The sequence below is a fragment of the Alosa pseudoharengus genome, unplaced genomic scaffold (genome assembly GCF_046254945.1).
Source record: "Alosa pseudoharengus isolate Yale_2024_CS ecotype anadromous, Long Island Sound unplaced genomic scaffold, YU_APseudo_1.1 YU_APseudo_1.1_scf_13, whole genome shotgun sequence".
Classification (NCBI taxonomy): Eukaryota; Metazoa; Chordata; class Actinopteri; order Clupeiformes; family Clupeidae; genus Alosa; species Alosa pseudoharengus.
This window is the reverse complement of record NW_027468598.1, coordinates 19,482,276-19,500,600: the sequence shown is the minus strand read 5'-3', so window position 1 is coordinate 19,500,600 and position 18,325 is coordinate 19,482,276. Positions and strand designations below refer to the sequence as shown.

General features: G+C 40.2%; 1 protein-coding gene across 1 annotated transcript; it reads right to left on the bottom strand.

The window, feature by feature from the left end:
* Positions 1–347: 347 nt before the first annotated feature.
* On the bottom strand, positions 348–17,944 carry LOC143121338 (complement C4-B-like). Its single transcript, XM_076281697.1, has 41 exons — positions 17,831–17,944; positions 16,804–17,011; positions 16,493–16,673; positions 16,347–16,417; positions 16,162–16,247; positions 15,921–16,003; positions 15,703–15,790; positions 15,504–15,609; positions 15,138–15,264; positions 14,862–14,977; positions 14,414–14,593; positions 14,080–14,262; positions 12,508–12,696; positions 12,264–12,410; positions 11,639–11,771; positions 11,472–11,540; positions 11,137–11,328; positions 10,922–11,036; positions 10,652–10,722; positions 10,430–10,569; positions 9,938–10,141; positions 9,651–9,702; positions 9,482–9,562; positions 8,990–9,193; positions 8,669–8,744; positions 8,370–8,526; positions 8,068–8,172; positions 7,774–7,942; positions 7,052–7,248; positions 6,666–6,821; positions 4,473–4,532; positions 4,272–4,365; positions 3,793–3,964; positions 3,620–3,707; positions 3,381–3,455; positions 3,148–3,250; positions 2,931–3,020; positions 2,741–2,833; positions 2,557–2,640; positions 2,328–2,472; positions 348–2,196 (listed from the first exon to the last, which is right to left on the bottom strand). The coding sequence occupies exons 1-41, from the start codon at positions 17,890–17,892 to the stop codon at positions 2,055–2,057; spliced, it is 5,094 nt and encodes a 1,697-aa protein (XP_076137812.1). The 5' UTR covers positions 17,893–17,944; the 3' UTR covers positions 348–2,054.
* Between the last annotated feature and the right edge of the window lie 381 nt (positions 17,945–18,325).

Genomic DNA, 18,325 nt, shown 5'->3' with positions numbered 1-18,325 from the left:
CTAGCTGTCATGAAACCACAGAAAAAAAACTGCTCAATGTTTGCTTGATGTTGCTTGCAGACATACAGATGTATAATAATTACATGAATTACCCCTGGAGTTGGAGAAGAAGTCACATGATTTCCCAGAAATCAGCAAGTCTAGCCAAATATGGGAGCACTTTCAGACTCTCTTGCTCAATACTGTTTTCAAAAGCTAAGCTGTCCATCTGTGTTTAACTTGGCAGTGAGAGGAGGTACAAAGAAACATCTTTTATTGTTTAAAAAAAAGTATATTATTTTATTTCAAGATTATTATTTTATTTAATAGAAAGTTACATGTGCTTTTGGCATGCTTAGTTGCTCAGGACCATGCACCCCTAGAATTGCACCAGCTTTTAACCAGCAGATACTGTTTTAAAATACCAGGCTGGAGTCTGTTCCTCTATGAGAGCACACAAAAGCCAAAAAAGTTTGTTTTACAGTGACAGTACAGAGGCATGTATCATTGGCAAAAACATCCAGACTGTTGGGCTTGTCATAAATATGTACATACTGAATACCGATACAATAACTCACTCAAGTGACAAATGTATTCAACTCAGTCAAATAAACAAGTAGAAAATATGAGCATGGGCCCAGGGAGAGCTGTCAAATGGGAAGGCAATAATAGACAACATTAATATGACATTATAGGAAACAAAATAAATCATATTACAACAAGTTGCATAGCAGTAAAACACAACATTATGTTGTGACATTAGAGGAAACAAAATAAACATATAACAGCAAGTTGCATAGTAGTAAAACACAACATTTTGTATAGTTTACAAATCGATTAGAGTTTACCACAAATGTGCAGTTACCAGGTGTGACAAAAGAAGCCTGAACTTTAATACTGTTGCAGAGTCCAATAGCGCTGCCCTTGAAGGTAATTTGAAGGTCAAATATGTCTTGCAGATATCTGTGTGTGTTTGTGCATCTTTATGAGAGCACAGGTAATGAAAAGGTAATGGGAGGGATTGGATGACAAATGCCACTCAAAGCCTTCGAAGTTTCGAAGGCAACGGTTAATCTATTAGTCTGCATTTCACAAATTACATGATCGACTATTATCATACATCTTACATAACAGATACCTCTATAATCTGATTTTATTCATAAAATAAATAAATACCCAGGTCAACAATTTAATAAGGACAATATCTGCTATTATTATCACACAAGTTGCTGATGACAGCAAATGCATCAATGAGCATGAGAACTCTGAAAAGCAACGTAACGAGGCTATGCTTACAAGACCACTCTGGCATGACTAAAAACTGGAACACATACCTACACCTTAATTAGACACGTGATTTCCGCGGTAGGCCTATAGGGTATTATTAGATAAAACACTTTTGGAATGTAACTGTGCTCCCCATAGATATATAATAAAGGCTAGATGTCTCATCCGCGCTGCTGGCCAATGGAGGTCGACGTCCGCACCTCGCGGCCATCTTGCCACAGTCAGCTTCACTAACTCATAACATTGTGTTTCAATGGTGCACTGTAATGACAGGTAGTGACCTGAAGGTGTCATTGTTATAGCCTGGGGGCATTGTTCTGCCTTTAGTAGAAGAAGAGATATACCTTACATCAGGTACCACAGAACCCACCAGACAGCTTGCCTGTGACAAGATGGCCACCGGTGATGCCGTTAGAGACTCCACCATAAGACATCTAGCCTTTATTATGTATATCTATGGTGCTCCCTACCCAGGGCCTCCCTGTTGCATTACATTGACTGTGCTGACTGATACGACCATGATTTTATTTCTGTTAATATGCTTTGGTAATTAAAGCTCATGGTTTACTGATCTACTGGTCTCTGCCCATGTTATTAGAAACATAGGCCTACATTTAGAAAATGTTTTTTTTTATGTGAAACAGTGTTTTACAGAATTACCTTCCGGTAATAAACGTCATGCTCTGTGTGAGATCTCCGTCTTCTGTGAGATTAACAGTCTTCTGTAATAAACTCCGGGTTCCTGATGGTGCTTCGTTAAGCGTAATGCGTGTGTCCATCAGGCCGGTTCAGAGGGAACAGCGTTTCATCTCATGCTGCTCCATGAAGGTCTGGAGTAGCCGGCAGGCCTTGCGGTCCCTTTTGCCTCGGCACTGGCTCTTTTCCGGAATCTTCTCCAGCCACTCGTCCCTGCTCAGTAAGTACCTGGGGCTGCGGATGTCACATCCAGCATGCCATTAAAGGACAAACTGTCATTGTATTGTGCACTTGGCTTATATTGTCATGTAGGAAGTCATTAAGTGGTTGGTTTTAATCGGAGAAATGGGGTGTTCACTGCTTACCTTCCATTGGCATCTAATGTGGGTGTGATGGCTGTGTTAGTACTCATGAACATGTACTGGGCTTCCATGGACAAAGCAAAGTTTACACAAGATAGTCTTTGAATGAGTTCCCGTGTTGCACCAATGTGAATTCCTTCATCTTTGCCTGTTGAACAAGTTATACAATAACTAACATAAATCAATGCAGAACTGACATAATTGCCTTGGGAGATGTTACTTGCAGACTTGCCTGTTTGAAGAACTTTGATCACTTCTGTAGAGTAATAATTGAAGACGCCATCATCTGTTGAGTTGACCACCTTCACAATGTAAACTACCAGAAATAATTAGTCAGACCAGGTTACGTCCCAATTTATGACCGACCAGGCAATATCTGTGATCAGAGAATCAAATCACTCCTTCAAGAGACTCACCAAAATCAACAATGGGCTTGGAACAGGCAAAGTCAGTGCGTGTGTGTGACTGTATGTTTACACTGAAAGTCACTTTAAGTGTAGGACAGGAACCTGTGATCACAGAGCATAGGGTTGTAGTAACATCCAAATTTGCAGCAACACATAAGTTTATGGTTTAACAGATACTGGTACCTCAGGTGCCACCTACCCTCTGCACAAGCGCAGACATCTCCATCACACAGCTTGGAAACCATAGTACTTGTGTGGGGTGCACTGTAGAAAACTCCACATTTCTTAGCTGGAAAATAACAGCAATCCATCACAAAAGGGAACTGTTGACATCAAATAATACAAGTGTGGAAATGAGTGAGTCATTTAATCATAAAGGACTTATTTCCAGAGTGAAGAGAGGCAGATGTTTTTACTTGGAGTATAGTAGTCGTAGATTACAGCAACAGCTGGCTGGACTAGTCCAATAGGTACAATTTGTTCCGCTGTGAACTGCAGACACTCCGTGGTGTCTGTTATCTGATGTAAAAACCAGTCATTAGAGCAGCACTCTTTTAAAATCAATCAGGCAAGTGAGCAAATAATCAGACACAAGATATTGAGATCATTGGATAACAGCAGAGAATGTAAGGATGTGAGTAGAACTCACCTGATTGAAGTAGAGGTACACTCTGTTGGATCCTAAGTCATAGTGGTCAATGTACTTCTCTGTGCCCTTTACTTTCTAGAGGAGAATGTACATTAGGCTGTGACAACATTCATGTGATACAATTAAACATTCAAACTGTAATAGTGTAATTCTCTTTAATTAGTGTAATAGTGTAATTGGTCTTTGAAGTCAGTGTGGAAATATGGTGTCTAGGACAGTGCAGTCAAAATGTACAGTACCTCCTCAAGGTCCTTAACATTTACGATAAGCCCACTCAGTAGAGAGATGTCCACGATGACCATCCCTTTAGACACCCCTTTTAGCATCCTAGAGGATGATGAGCATCAGATGAGATGAACAGAGTTGTGTAGTTTTATTTTGGGATGACGATGACATGTTCGTCTTTGCTCACCCATAACAGACTATGTAGGTCAGAGACTTCTCCTTCTTCTCCTGTGCAGGGGCCTGTCTCTTCCTACGAGTGTGCAGGTCAAACCAGTCCATCCGGCTCATTGGGTCATCCTTCTGTGGCATCTCACCATCAAAGTTCAGATAATCATACAGGTTGTCAAAGTCTGGGATCGCTATGAATAAAATAATAGTTACTTTTTTTGTACCAAAAAAACTCAAAACCTGCCTGGAAACTATGTTTCAGCTATGATATTAGTATAGTTACTGATGCCTTCATTTAATGGTAGGCATGGATTTCTCGATATTTTAGTAATTCTGACATCTCTCTCTTTGTGTATGTGTGTGTGTGTGTGTGTGTGTGTGTGTGTGTGTGTGTGTGAGAGAGAGAGAGAGAGAGAGAGAGAGAGAGTGTGTGTATGTGTGTGGTACTGAGAAATCCTTCTAAATATACAGCATGGACCTGTGAAGCCCTTTGCTTACGTTCAAATTCCACTTCCCCTTCAATCGTCACATTGAGGAAGAATTCATCACAGGCTGAGTCAGGCCTTTTCAGGCTCCTGTAATTCTGCACAACCTGTTAGATGAAAAGGGGCATACCTGTCAAAACCCTAAATCACATAACTAAATGATCCATCTGAGAAAGAGCAGTTATTATTCTTTTTAGCCCAAATATGTATATACCGACAAAGTGCCGTCTCCTTCTCCTTCAATGCGAACAGAGACTTTTCCCCCTTTCTTGATCTGAGGTAACACAAACATGGCATCACTGAGGATATGGAAACGGTCTGTAAAACATCTAGGAATCACACCTGCTGTTACGTACAATACCTGCATATGCATTTCATACTTTCAACATTTATTTTTTTACTGTATGAAATGGGTCCTAATTATGTATGTTAACAGTGCTGTAAAACTATTGTATTATTGTACTATTGTATACAGTTCATAGTTTTACAGATTATTTTCATTAATGTACCGTAAAACTTCAAATAATCGCCGAGTCCCTAAGAGACGCCTGTCTCTTTTAAACGCCTGGCGTGGCTACAGGTTTGGGTTAAAGGCCGGTCTCCAGTAGAGGCCTGGTCTGTTTTTTTAGTTTCGGGCTGTATTTAATCTTCTAAATATTCTTCCCGTCAGATCGTCTGTTTAAAGATTCGCAATGACACGAAACCGTTACAGAAAGGAGGTTACAGCAAGACACAAGAATGGTGAACATATTAAATGTAATATGTAATATTAGATGTTGCACGTCGTTACAAGCCGTGTTGCACGTCGTTACAAGCCGTCGCAAAGCATTCACATGTCTGGTCACAGTTGCAAGGTTTTAGAATGTTGCATGAAGTTGCAGCTCATCTCGTTGCGATGTGATTTGGGCTTAAGTTTGGCGCAGACTGCGCACGTTATGATTAGATGGCATTAAAAGACTGTGGTGGGGAAAAGCTAGAGTTCCAAATTGTATAACTTTTTTTCCAATATGAACTATGCCTATATGTCCGACTTCGTCATCGTTCAATTCATCCCTTGTGTTTAAAATTTGCGGATAGGCCGATGGTAAGCTTGTTTTTATGCTGGCAACAAAACCAGAACGGTTCGCGAACGTTATTCTTTATTCTAAATGTCATGGCGATAAAGAGAAAGAAGTCAGAAAAGGAATTTACCTTAGACTAGGTATCAGAGCCCGTCTACGGACATTCTCTGGCTATATATAACCTACTGAAATAGGTTAATGATGTAAAGTCAAGTGCGCTTCTATGGGACTGCTGTGTGCGCGCAGTTTTTATTGATGAGTCGGAGTGGCAAGTGCTGCGCATAGTTGCAGTGGAATGTGGCTGCCCAGGGCATTATAAAACTTCTCACTCTTAGACCTACTCATACACGGCGGTGAAATGGCGTATTTAGCTGTCTAAATTCGAATCATATGCTGGGGGAGAAATCGTCGGACATCCATGATTATTTTGTTATTTAGCACCCCTGGTCAAAAATATGTTCCTGCGAGCCTGGAAGTAGGCTATGATTTGAATGTAGACTGTTGTCAAATTTGGCAAATACAAAACGGGAGAAACAATATGGTTCATGCTCTCTCATGCTGTTTCATTTGTGCCGAAAAGGAGGGAGAATGGAACATCAAGCATGTTCCACTTTTGCATAAATAATTCCTGAACAGTTTTGGTCAGGGCTGATAATGCAACTGTATTTGACAAAGGACCGATATAGGCTATTTGCTAGTGACAAAATATGAGCTTTCAGTGTGATACGATCTCTTTGTAGATTACGTTTAATTAAAACGTGTTTCATCTGTTCTGGCTATCCAGCTATTTGGATCTTACTGTATCTCACAATGAACAAAATCTCAACACTAAATTAATGATGATCCGTAATTGTCATCAGATAGCCTAGTCATATAGGTAGACATAAGATGAAATAATTAATTCGATAATATTTTCCATCTTTGCAGAGGAAAAGTTTTGTGTAAAGGGAATTAAAGGCCTGTCTCATATAGACGCCTGTCTCTAATAATAGCCTGTGCATTTTGGCGATTTGGGAAAATAAAAGCCCGGGCTATTATTTGGAGTTTTACGGTATTACACAATTGGGTTACACTTTACTTGACAGTATCAACATAAAACAGTGACTGTCATGAACGTGTCATAAACAAGTCATAAACGTTTATGACATAACGCTTCTGTCATTAAGTGTCATTCGGTTTTGACATAACAAGTTAGGGTTAGGTTTAGGGTCAGGGTTAGGGTTTCGGTTTAGGGTCAGGGTTAGAGTTCATGTGTTCAGTAAAGTGTTACCCAATTGTACTAGTGATAAAATACTTCATCATGTGTGTAAGACTACTGTTACTGGACTAATGAATGTCACCTTTACCTTGATGTCTGGCTGGGTGAGAGCATTACGTTTTGTCAATCTCACCACATCCTTTTGGCCATCTTGAAAACACATCTCCACAGTGAGGTCCAGGCCGTTCACATCATTGTTCTGCTCGCTGAATGTGGCAAGGGCCTCCAGGGCAACAACGGTATCCTTCAGACAGTTAAGAATCCAGATTAGCTGAATTTGGACTCATCGGTGTGTAAATATCCACCAACTGCTGGCCTTGATACATTCTGGGTCCGGGTTTACTTTTTTCTTTAGGCTTTTTAATGCCATGAGGCGTTGGTTGCTGGCATCATACCTGGCTGCCAGGTGAGTTGGGGTACTCTACACGGTCCTGAAAGTTTATGATTTGAGGACCTCACTGCCCTGAGACTTACCTGGGTGGAGTGGAATCCGCCCCCAAACTTGCGCTGTTCCGTTATCCACGACACAATTTTCCTGGCATACTGAGTGTCCTTCATGGCCAGGGTCTGTAGCAGGGCGTACGCTGTGGTCTCCAAAGACAGCGGGTCTGCTCGTGCCTTGACGTCAGGGCTCTGGGCCTTTTTTGGTCCCCAGAAACACATATTTTTACCTTCAAGCACAAGAATGGTGAACATATTAAATGTAACAATGTAAATATAATGATACCCAGGCACAGGGCAAGCAAAGAGCATTGATGGTGATCTACTGTAAGCCACTTAGACTAAGACTTCACCTATGGCCTCTTTTCATTTCTTTCAATGTTGATAGCTGACTAACTGACTAACTGGATTGCTATGTAAACATGCATACTCTAGTTAACTCCTGTAGTTTACTCCTACAACCCACCCCACCCCACCCCTTACACTGAATTTAACAGTATTGATAAACAGTTTAATTTGGCCTCAAGTAACACATTGTGTACAGCCACAACATTGATATAATGTGTTGCGACTACCTTGTGCCCCCTTCAGGTTTTCTTCTCAGTGCATGGGCAGGACTGGGGCTGGTTAGGCTAATTGTATCATTGAAATCACCTACATTGGGGTGTGGGTATAATAGGGGCTCCTCGCTTCCTCTTTAGGCATTTTTCTTCATTCTTGCAGGCACCTTTCAAAAACACAAAGGCTGGACTTACTTGTATCGCAGATGGCCAGGCCTCTAAGCTTCTTCTGTGCTTGAGCTGCTGCTGAGCTCTGATGCTGGGTCAGTGAGAGGGCAAAGGCTGTGATGGCTACAGAATAAGGGTCCTCCAGGGAGTTCAACTGCTGCTCCAGGTAGCTCTGCGCACTCTCCATGGCCATTCTCTGAGGTGGAATGTTTTTAAAACATCGGAATGATTGCCCTCATTCAAGATTTTTATTTTAAAGACAGTCAGTTTGTGGTGTGCTGTTCAAGAGTTATACAACTTATTTTGAAAGTATTGGATTACCACTTGTGTAGACTCAAAAGTGTCAAAGACAGGCAGAGCCTGGTGCATCGCTATGAGAACATAAGCAGTCAGTGCCGCATCTCCAGATGATTTCCCAACTACACCCTACAGTGCGAGTAAAAGAAGTGTCAATAATGTGCTAAGACATTCAAATGATATTATTTTTAGATAGACATATTATACTGTAGATACAGTAGAGTGTTTGGTGATGTACTTATTTGTAATAAATATTTGTAATACTCTTAATATAATGTTATAATACTTTCATATTGTTTTTATAAGGCTTTACCAGTCAGTAATACCTGTATACTTCTGCCATTAGAGGGACTGATGCCCTGGAAAGAGCCACCTTGAGTCTGTTTGGAGATGATGTAGGTTATGGACTTCTTTATGTAGGAATCCTCAATGGGAATGTATTCACTGGCTTTAGTGAGTTCTTTGGCAACAAATGCTGTAATCCTTTTGAAAAATATCCATTTAATGGTTAAAGCAAACAAATCACAAAAGGAAGATACATATCAAGCCAAAGCACAATACTTGGACATGAGGAACAAGAAAAAAATTATAAAGAGAAAAGGAGTTGAAAACAGAGCAAAGTCACCAGATAATGCTTGGGGATGAAGAGAAACTCCCATAAGAACCATCTGCTTTCATGTATGTCAAAACTTTGCTGTAACCTGCCAAAATAAAAGTGACATTAATAGAATGTGAATCAAACAGGCTTGTGATGGGTTTTTTTTTAATTCAAATATTTGTTGGGGCTTTTCATGTCTTTAATTGTACTGTACAGTAGAGAGAGTGACAGGAAGTGAGAGGGAGAGAGATGGGATGGGCCTGGGAAATGACCCGGGTTCCCATGGGCACGTGGACCGCAATATGGTATGAACGCTGTAGCCAGTTGCATCACCCGCCACCAGCTCACCACTCTTGATCATTGACAGGGCTTCATCCCTGCGGTCAGCTCTCAGGTTGAGCCACTGGTCAGTGGCGTCCAGGTACTTCATGGCGTTGACGGCAGGGGATATCTCTGCCATGGTCTGATCTGCACAGCCCTTCGGCAGAATAATCATCTTCTCGATGCCCTCCAGGTTCAGACAGTTACTCGCAGACTCTCCCATCACACCCCCTGGAAGAGTACCATACACAGAGCTTTGAGTCAATCCAGCTCAACTTTCGAATTTATGAATACCATCTCCTTAGTCACTGTCAATTCAACTTCTATTCTACTTCACATACACCAAAAACACTTCTCACACATGTAAGATTTAATGATAGTGTTTGTTCTAGTAACATGTACGTTGCAGACTTATACACCAAGAAACATTTTTACCCTAAAGATTAACACCGAATATACACTAGTTATAAGCAGGACTGCTGATGTTTTAGTTCCTATGTTCCTAAATCCCCTTCTCACCTTTGAAGCTCATATAGGTATCTGGTTCATCTCCAGGAACCATGTCAGAAGGTGTTGGGATGTAAAAGTCCAGCTTGTCAGCTAGACAGACATGAATGGATGTTACAGTGCAGCTTTACACTCTCCCACACCACAACTGTTTTTAAGTCAATGTATAGGCTAGTATTACCTTTACTGTTGATGATGTGCTGATGATAAACAGAGACTAGCTCCCCTTCCCCCTGCACAACAAACATATTATTATTATCATTATTATAATAATAATAATTATTATTCATAATATAATGATAACAATAACAATAACAACAACAACAACAACAATAATAATAATGATAATAACAACAACAACGCTAATAATAATAATAACCATATTAATAATAATAATAATAATAATAATAATAATAATAAAAGGCATAAATATAGTATATAAGGTGCAGAAGTGACCACACATTGTACCTGAACTCGGAGCTCCTTCTGTATTTTATCAGCTACATTGCTTGAACTGTGGGCCAGAATGGTGATGGGAAATGTGCCCTTTTCGAGGGGCACCACGGTGAAATACACGGAAGACGCCGAGTTGGCAGAGACTGTGATGCTCTGTTTGGCTCTGTCTCCCCCCGCAGTACACAAGCCTTCAGAGGGCAGCAACTCCACAGTCACCTGGAATGTTGTGAATGGTTATATGTACTTAACACATCCACATCACACCCAAGCACTAAACACACCACTAAATGTACAGTAGTAGATAGTAGCAGACAGATATAGTAAACCAACCATGACACGCCTTTCACAAGTCATGGACATTGGCCAGGACAAGATAGAAAACATTTGGCGGTCTGGTGTGAATTAAACACAGCATATGTGATTGGATCTGGTAAAGTACACCCGAGCTTACACTTTAAAAGTAATTAAGAGTCATTGAGAATAATTTACATTGACTGACACTACCTTCAACTCTGTGTCCTTGTAATTGAACACCACAGCTTTCAACTCCAGCTGCTCATTCTTTTTCACTGAGTATGGCAACTTCACAGACACAAAAAAGTCCTGGAACACCTTCAATTGTTTGGGCTCTGCAACACAGAAGCCTGAGGGACCAGACACATGTTTACACGACTGTGGTGCATAATTGTGATCATGCCGTTATACAAGTGAAGAGTGAACTCTTGCCTTGGCTTGGAGAGATCCCCACGGCTTGAATTTCCCAGGTCGTGATAGAATCGGGAGATGGTACAGAGTGCCTTTGAAAAACCACATACCATACCAGACATTATTTATTTAATTTTTTTTAACAGAGAAATATATGGAATGCATACTCTTCTTGCCTCAAAGGAGCAAGGAAAATGTTCTATCTAATGGCTGAGTGATAGATGCAAAAAATATGCATAGAAAAAGGAACACTTTCTCTCTTGTGTCAGTATAAGGTATGAATGGTTTTACCTGAGCTGACCGCTCTCATCTGTCTCCATTAGATGCCACATCCAAGACTCTGGAAAATAGCTCCTCAGCTGCACATCTGTCCCATCGATGGCTTCATCTACCTCATTACTGTGACCTGTGTGGGAGAAAATTAACAATAGTCAAAGCTAACCTTCCTCTCTTCAAAGCTTTGATCTAATATGTATCAGTGTAACCCACAGAATAGTTGTACTAACTTCTTGCAAGGCTGTATTTTCGCGTTGCCTTTCGCATCTCAGTAGCCGTTTTACAGCATTGAAAAAACACGTCTCTGCACTTTTTGGACTTGCCAGCAGTCCTTCTAAACCTCTGTTCACAGGTGAGTTCCAACCGGTTATACCGGACTCCATCAGCACAGCATGGCCGGACGTCTTCCCCGTACTTCATGACTGAGGACAGGATTCAAGGTTGAGTTTACATTAAATATTTTTGTATAAAACAGTTCTGATGACTTTGTAATAAATACGAGACATTTCATCTCTACCTATGAATATATAGTAACATATTGTATCTAGTATTGTCAAAATCTCACCAACAGAAGAGAAGTCAATAACTGTGTTTGCTCTTTTGGACCGTTGATTTTCAGTGGAGCAAGAGTGACCTACAGCGACCAAAGGGAATATAATCACATATTGGCAAATATCTCATCTCTATACAGAATGGCTGGAGTACAATTTTATAAACTGCTTAAACACATACTGTGCCTGGAGAGAATATTTGGCATGTCACAGTTGCATATCCAAATGAGGCCTAGATCCCAAAAAACAGACCGGGCATTCTTCCCTCCTCCGACAGAACAGGCCAGATCATAAGAGTTCATGTAATCAAACATCTACCAAAGCACAGACAGTTGAACAATTACACAAATAATTCAAACAAATGATGTAATAGTAAAGAAACACTATGTAGGTTTTTTCCTTAGATAACAGCTTAAAATTCTTTCTTTTTAAATATTTGTGCTATGCCTTTAATCTGATAGGACAGTGAGGAGAGTGACAGGAAGCAATTGGATAAGAAAGATGGGGGTGGGATCGGAAAATGACCCATGTAGGGCTCAACCCAAGGTCCCTGTGGGCACATGGACCCATACAGTATGTGGTATGGACATTGGGCGCTGTAGCCAGTTGCGTCACAGTGCCCCTGCTTCAAAGGCAACTGGTTTATCATAAGGAAAATGGCGTATTTGTAATTTGAAAAGTGACGCTAAAGGTGTTGAAAATTGATACCAAAGGGCAAATATTGCTTGTTGCTTTAAAAATTATAGGAGGCACAAACATGGCTGCCGAATTGAAAAACAGATTAGATTTGTTAAGAGTGCTCTCACCTTCTGTGTGGTCAACTTGTTCTGTTTGTTTAGGATGTACACAGCTGAGTCCACAGCCACCAGTGCAACTTTACTGCGGCTGTCTGCTTTCACCTCCACATTTACAATCTCTGCAGGCTTGTGGTCTCTCAATGGACTGATCTCAATCTATGGAGACATGATGCAAAAGTGGTGATCGTCTCCCAAATATCGTCTCCCATATAAACATTCTGAAACTATTTGATATTATAAAAAATAAAGTCACCTTCCCCTTGCAGATATCCATGACATCCACCCAGACTGAGTCTGCCACTATTGTCGAGCCTCTGAAGTAGTATGCGAGCAGACGGAAAGAGGGTGCCATGTCAGTGCTGTACAGGAGGGTGATTTCTGTGAGTTCACTTGAAGTAGTCTGAATACTCTTTGTCTGCAAGGTTTTACCTTTACTCAGGACCTGTAGAGGGAATAAGGAAATGTTTGGTTCGGTCAGATGTACTCAATAGTTCACTTAGGCATATAATTTAAAGCAGCACTAAAGAAGCTTTGCTCTTTGGATCTCCCTAGAGTTGAGAAGCGCAATAACAAAACAAACTAAAAATGCATATTTTGGAAAAAAGTATGAACATAACTCCGATGTAATATAGAGGGAATAAACCAGCAGCAGTCTGTGGAAAGAGATCTCCAAATTCCTGTAACGTTAGCATAGCAGCTCTTTTCCATTTTGATTTTGGAGGAGGGGCAGTGTTCCAGCCGAACACAGAAAGTTGCTAAGTCGGTACTTGCCTATAGAGGGCCGCTCAGACAATGGCAGAAAGTGCTGTTTGTCATGTTATGAGGTTATGTGCCATCAAAATGATTTTGGAAGGTTTGTTAGGGTAAAAGTCTTAAGGGTGCCTTTAACGCCAAAGAAGCATTGCAGAACGTTTGTCTACAACTAGCAAGCTTTCTAGCTAGGATTGTTGGGACAGGCATGATCGTGATGCAAATAGACTTACTTAAGCTAACAGGTAACAGCCAACAGTATGCAAAGATGAAAGATATCTAATTTGCTGACAGAAGTACAGTATTTCATGCCTTACATCTGTGAATACTTATTTTACAGTCTGCTGAAAAAGCTACATTTACTGTTGCAGCTTTGCCAGGTCCTTCAGCAGCACCTCACTCTGCACCAGCCACTTCCCCAGCCACGCCTACTCATCAGACTCACTCTCCTGTCAATCATTCTCTCTCCCCTGCCTACTGAAGCCTTACACCTGCAGCTGATCAATCAGCTGATCAGCTGCACTATATCAGGCCTCCCTCCACACACACATTTTGTCTGGCCTCATCAATGCTATGAAGGACCCAGCCAAAGACTCGCTCCCTCGCCTGCTCTTCAGTATTCTTTGGATTCAGCTAAGTTATGGACTTATGAACTTTGTTGGACGTTGCCCTCTATCTTTAGTTGCCTTAGTCTGATCTTCTGTGTGTTTGCTTTGTTTTGAATTCTGGACCTGCAAGTACTTTTCTGTTGACCATTCAATAAATCTCCATCACCGTGTTCAGTATCTCCTAGTCCTCCTTCTGTGTATCGTGACATTTACATTGCATTTACACATGGTTTCACTACACTAAACTAGGATGGGTTGAAACGTTGGTTTTTAATTAGAAGTTTGGAGCTAAACTGCGCTGTGTGGACATTCTCTTTTCTATTACTTAGTGAAGAATACCATGGCCAGTTGACATTCACTTGCCATTTAATTGTTTCCTCATTCCCCTTGTCATGTCACATAGAGCCAGTAAAATGTAAAAAAACACAAAAAAAAAACATTTCTGACGTGAGATAGGTGACAGTTACCATGTAGTAGATGTGGGAGGGCCGGGTCGTGCCAGCTGGAGAGATGTCTCTGAAGCGAGCTGTTAGCTTCTGGTCTGGCGCAAGAACACGATGCTCCATCTCAATGCTGAGATAATCCTGTGTGTCTTCGACTGCTGTCACCATCATTTGTCCAGAGGGTGTGTTCTCTCCTTCAACAGATAGCTAAGAGGAATGAGTGGTCAGAGTGACTCATATAGGCTTGAAAACTTTTAAACACTGCACTTACAAGTGTTGAACATTCTTTCCTTTGCTTTATAGTTAGATAAAGATAAGAAGGCTATGGCACTGTTAACCTCTTCCTTTAGACTGTTACCTTGATATGTAGGGATGTAGCTTGTTTGGGGACTTCAAAAGGAATATCAGTAACTCCCTCTTTAGTTGCTACAACCTTCTTATAAATGATGTTTTCTGTTTGGTCTGTTAATTTCACAGTAATGGCAGCATTTAGCTTCAAGTTTGGGATGCGGGTGCCATCAGGATAGGTGGCTGTGGCCTGGAAAACAATAGGGATACAGTAGATTAGCAGTTGCATTGTAGTTTTGCTAATCCCAATAGCACATGTACTGCTTTAATAACAGTCCTTCACTGATTGGTTGATAGCCTTTGTTTGATAGCATTTGCTACGACTACATGGTGGTTTCACTGGTGTGTCTTTGTTGATAATGTAACCACAGGGAATTCCTGTTTTTGTGCTCTTTAATGCACTCCCAATTAACTTTTGTGCTGAGTGTACCAGAGAGTTTAAGGTAAGGTTAGCATACCAAAATGGAGAACTTGCTGCCAGGGGCAAAGTACTTCTTGGTCCTGGACATGTCAATCATATAGGGTAATGTCACTATCTTCACAGAGCTGGTTTCTGCCTCTTCAAAGTCTCCACCTTCAAGAAACAGAATTTGCTAGGCCTGTGCATTTTCACGCATAACGATGAACCATACTCTTTAACCAGCATATTCATTTGATTACACCATACGATAGTATACACATATTTTTCTCAGCATTCCATAGATTTCTGTGTGAGTCTTTGTAGCGCGACTTACTGGCCTTCTCCAAAGCAGTTACAGCAACATAAAGATGGCAACCTTCTGGGTCTGTAATATTTGTCTCTTTTACTTTTTCTTGAAAATGTTCAGTAAGGAGTTTGACACTTGCACGGCCATCCATAATCTGGAGTTAAGAAAGAAAACAATAACTGTAAAAATGTATTTAATGCTTAATATGTCTTACACAGATGAAGGAAGCAGTGTAAAAATATTTGATACATTTAAGCTATTTTGATTTGATGAAAAAACAATATAATTAAATATATTCATAAAAATTTTGATGAACAAAATAAGTACAGCTTCACAGTCATAACATAACAACTTATTATTACTTTTAAAAATGTATGACTAAGTCATACAGACCGGTGTCTCGATCTGAAGACCTGGTAGATAGATTCTATTCATTTTCTGGTCTATGATCCCAAATCGGATGTAAGCGACACCATCAACAGCTTTCCCATAGGTATACCTAGAGACAACATACATTAGGCCTTACTAATTTGTCATAGCTAAATGAAAAATTTACTAATCCGGTTTGGTAGTTTTGAATCAATTAAAAAACCTTGCAGAAACAGAGAACTGGAAGCTTTCTTCTCCCAGTGTGTAGTATGGTTTTACTGCTTCAATCTTCACCTCATATGTTGGCAGCACTGGAATTTAGAATTTAGGAGGATACTTAACATAAAAAAGGAATGCACACTAATGTTATACACAAAAAATATGTAGCAAATGGTTGACAATTAGTTGACATTTGTGAAAACTGTAGTCAGCAATTCTCACCATATTCTTTCACCTCAAACTCAACTGTGGTATTTGATTCAGGTGCACCAGAAAAATATGCTTCTATTTTCCAGTGTCCAGCTCTGAAACATGTAGAAATGTCAGGTTCATGAAAGAAAAGTACAGTATATATGAGAGTTCATAGACAAAGTGTTGGTATACCACATGATATGGCGCAAAAAAAAACAAACAAAGAAAAAACATGAATGTTTGTTGTTGTTGTTGCTTACTGCTAACTTACGGTTCAGTGTCAGGGATGCTGACAATCTGCTGAGTGATTTCATTTGATTTTAATAAATTCCCACGGACTACTAAGCCTTTGGAGTTCTATTCAGAGACAAAAAAAAGTTTACAGTATCAAATCATGACCAGAGGTTTAAGTTTTCCTCTTGTGTGAGGTGAGATACGAACATGTCTCATACTTACAAATATTCTAAGGTTGATCTGTTCATCTTTTGGAAGCATGTACTGGTCTAACGTGAAGATCCTGTATTTGACTGGGATATATCACAACGAAATTAAAACTTGTTCACTTCCCAATACCAAAAAATATTTAATTTCAACCATCTTACCAGACTCTCCAGGAGTGTAGATTGGCTTGTCAGTCTGAATGAAAATGTAACCCCTTTTGGTTGACACATGGATGTTGACCATTTGTGGTTTATCAAAAAACTTTGGGGAACTGGCATACAATTGGATATATTTTTTCACAGGCTGTTGATCTTGGGCATATTTGAATAGCTTGGGGTCCACCTAAACACAAATAAATAAATAAATAAATAAATAAATAAATAAATAAATAAATAAATAAATAAATAAATAAATATCATTAATGAATTATCATTGATCATCATCATCAGTCTCTTAGTAATCAACGCTGGGCTTCCTCTGAACTTAACTTTAGTTTGACCACGGCTTGAAATCTGTTATCTTCACTGAGAGTTATGTGCTCTGTTGATGTGAGAGTGCCGTTTGTTCTTGGGTGTCTTATACAGAGATCAACATCCACAGGTTCACTTGCTCCATGAATCTGCATGCTCACGGTCTCCTCTGATCCAAGATGAATAATGTTGGGAGCAGTAATGAGCCACCTGATGTGCACACACACACACACACACACGAGCACACACACACACACACGCAACACACACACACACACACACCCACATGCAACACACACACACACACACACACATATACACATGCACACACACACACATACACACACACACACACACGAGCACACACACACACAAGCACATGCACGCAAAAACACACATAGAGAGAGCAAGACAGAGAGAAATCAAGTGTTGCCCAAAGCATGTATTCACACATCAAGGCCTAAAAAATACTCATGCACACAACCACAATAAACGTTCAAACCAGACACAGCTCACGGGCGTAGAGCAAAGAAAACCAAAACAAACACTCAAATAAAATGTGTTTTTATGCGCCCCCCTCCCCCTCTCCAAACCCCATAGATTGTGCATACTCACGTATAGAAACACATACACTTACGGCATATATGATGCACACTAACAATCACCACTAGCATAACAAAGACATTTACATTTATATATCTAGCAGACACTTTTATCCAAATAATGTATAATAATACATGTGTAATAATATAATGAAGCAGAATCAGGAATAACATTGGTGTTACAGTGCAGAGGAGACCTTAGGTATGAATTACTACTGCATTAGTAAATACTATTACTAGAGGATAAGTCCAACGTCCAAAGAAAGTCTAAAGTCAAAGCATTCTGACCTTTACAATTAGGCCTACTGTACATGTATGAATTTGGCAGACGCTTTTATCCAAAGCGACTTACAGCAATAGAATAACATGGATGGCCGTGCTGGCACAGTGCTTTCCACAGCACCTCAGTTCCCACTGACCGACTCACCTGGGAGGCTGGGCATCCAGCGCAGTGACCACACAGCAGAGGATCAGGAGTGTGATCGCCATCTTGCTACCAGAGTGGCTTGTGAGCTAGTCGAGTTTGCCTTTATCCCTCTGCTCAACAGCTCTTATGCAACTTCTTTATTTATCTAGTTCAACTGACACCAGAAACAATCCAGGGTACAGATAAATATAAATATATGGGAAAGGTCAACATCTAGCCATTGTGAAACCACAGAAAAAAACTGCTCAATGTTGTGATATTGATTGCATGCAGATATACAAATGTGAAATTATTAGATGAATTACCTCTAGAGTTGGAGAAGAAGTCACATGTTTTCCCAGAAATCAGCAATTCTAGCCAAATATGGTGGGAGCACTTTCGGACTCTCTTGCCCAATACTGTTTTCAAAAGCTAAACTGTGCATCTGTGTGTGTTTAGTTAACTTGGCAGTGAGAGGAGGTAAAAAAGAGCATCTTTTATTATTTAGAAAAAAAT

Excerpts from the sequence above, each read along its gene's own strand:
- LOC143121338 (XM_076281697.1), bottom strand. The coding sequence starts at position 17,892 with ATGGCGATCACACTCCTGATCCTCTGCTGTGTGGTCACTGCGCTGGAT. Across the intron at positions 16,248-16,346 it reads AGATCAACCTTAGAATATTT|AACTCCAAAGGCTTAGTAGT; the intron begins GTAAGTATGAGA and ends GTCTCTGAATAG. Across the intron at positions 14,978-15,137 it reads AACTGCTTTGGAGAAGGCCA|GTGGAGACTTTGAAGAGGCA; the intron begins GTAAGTCGCGCT and ends TGTTTCTTGAAG.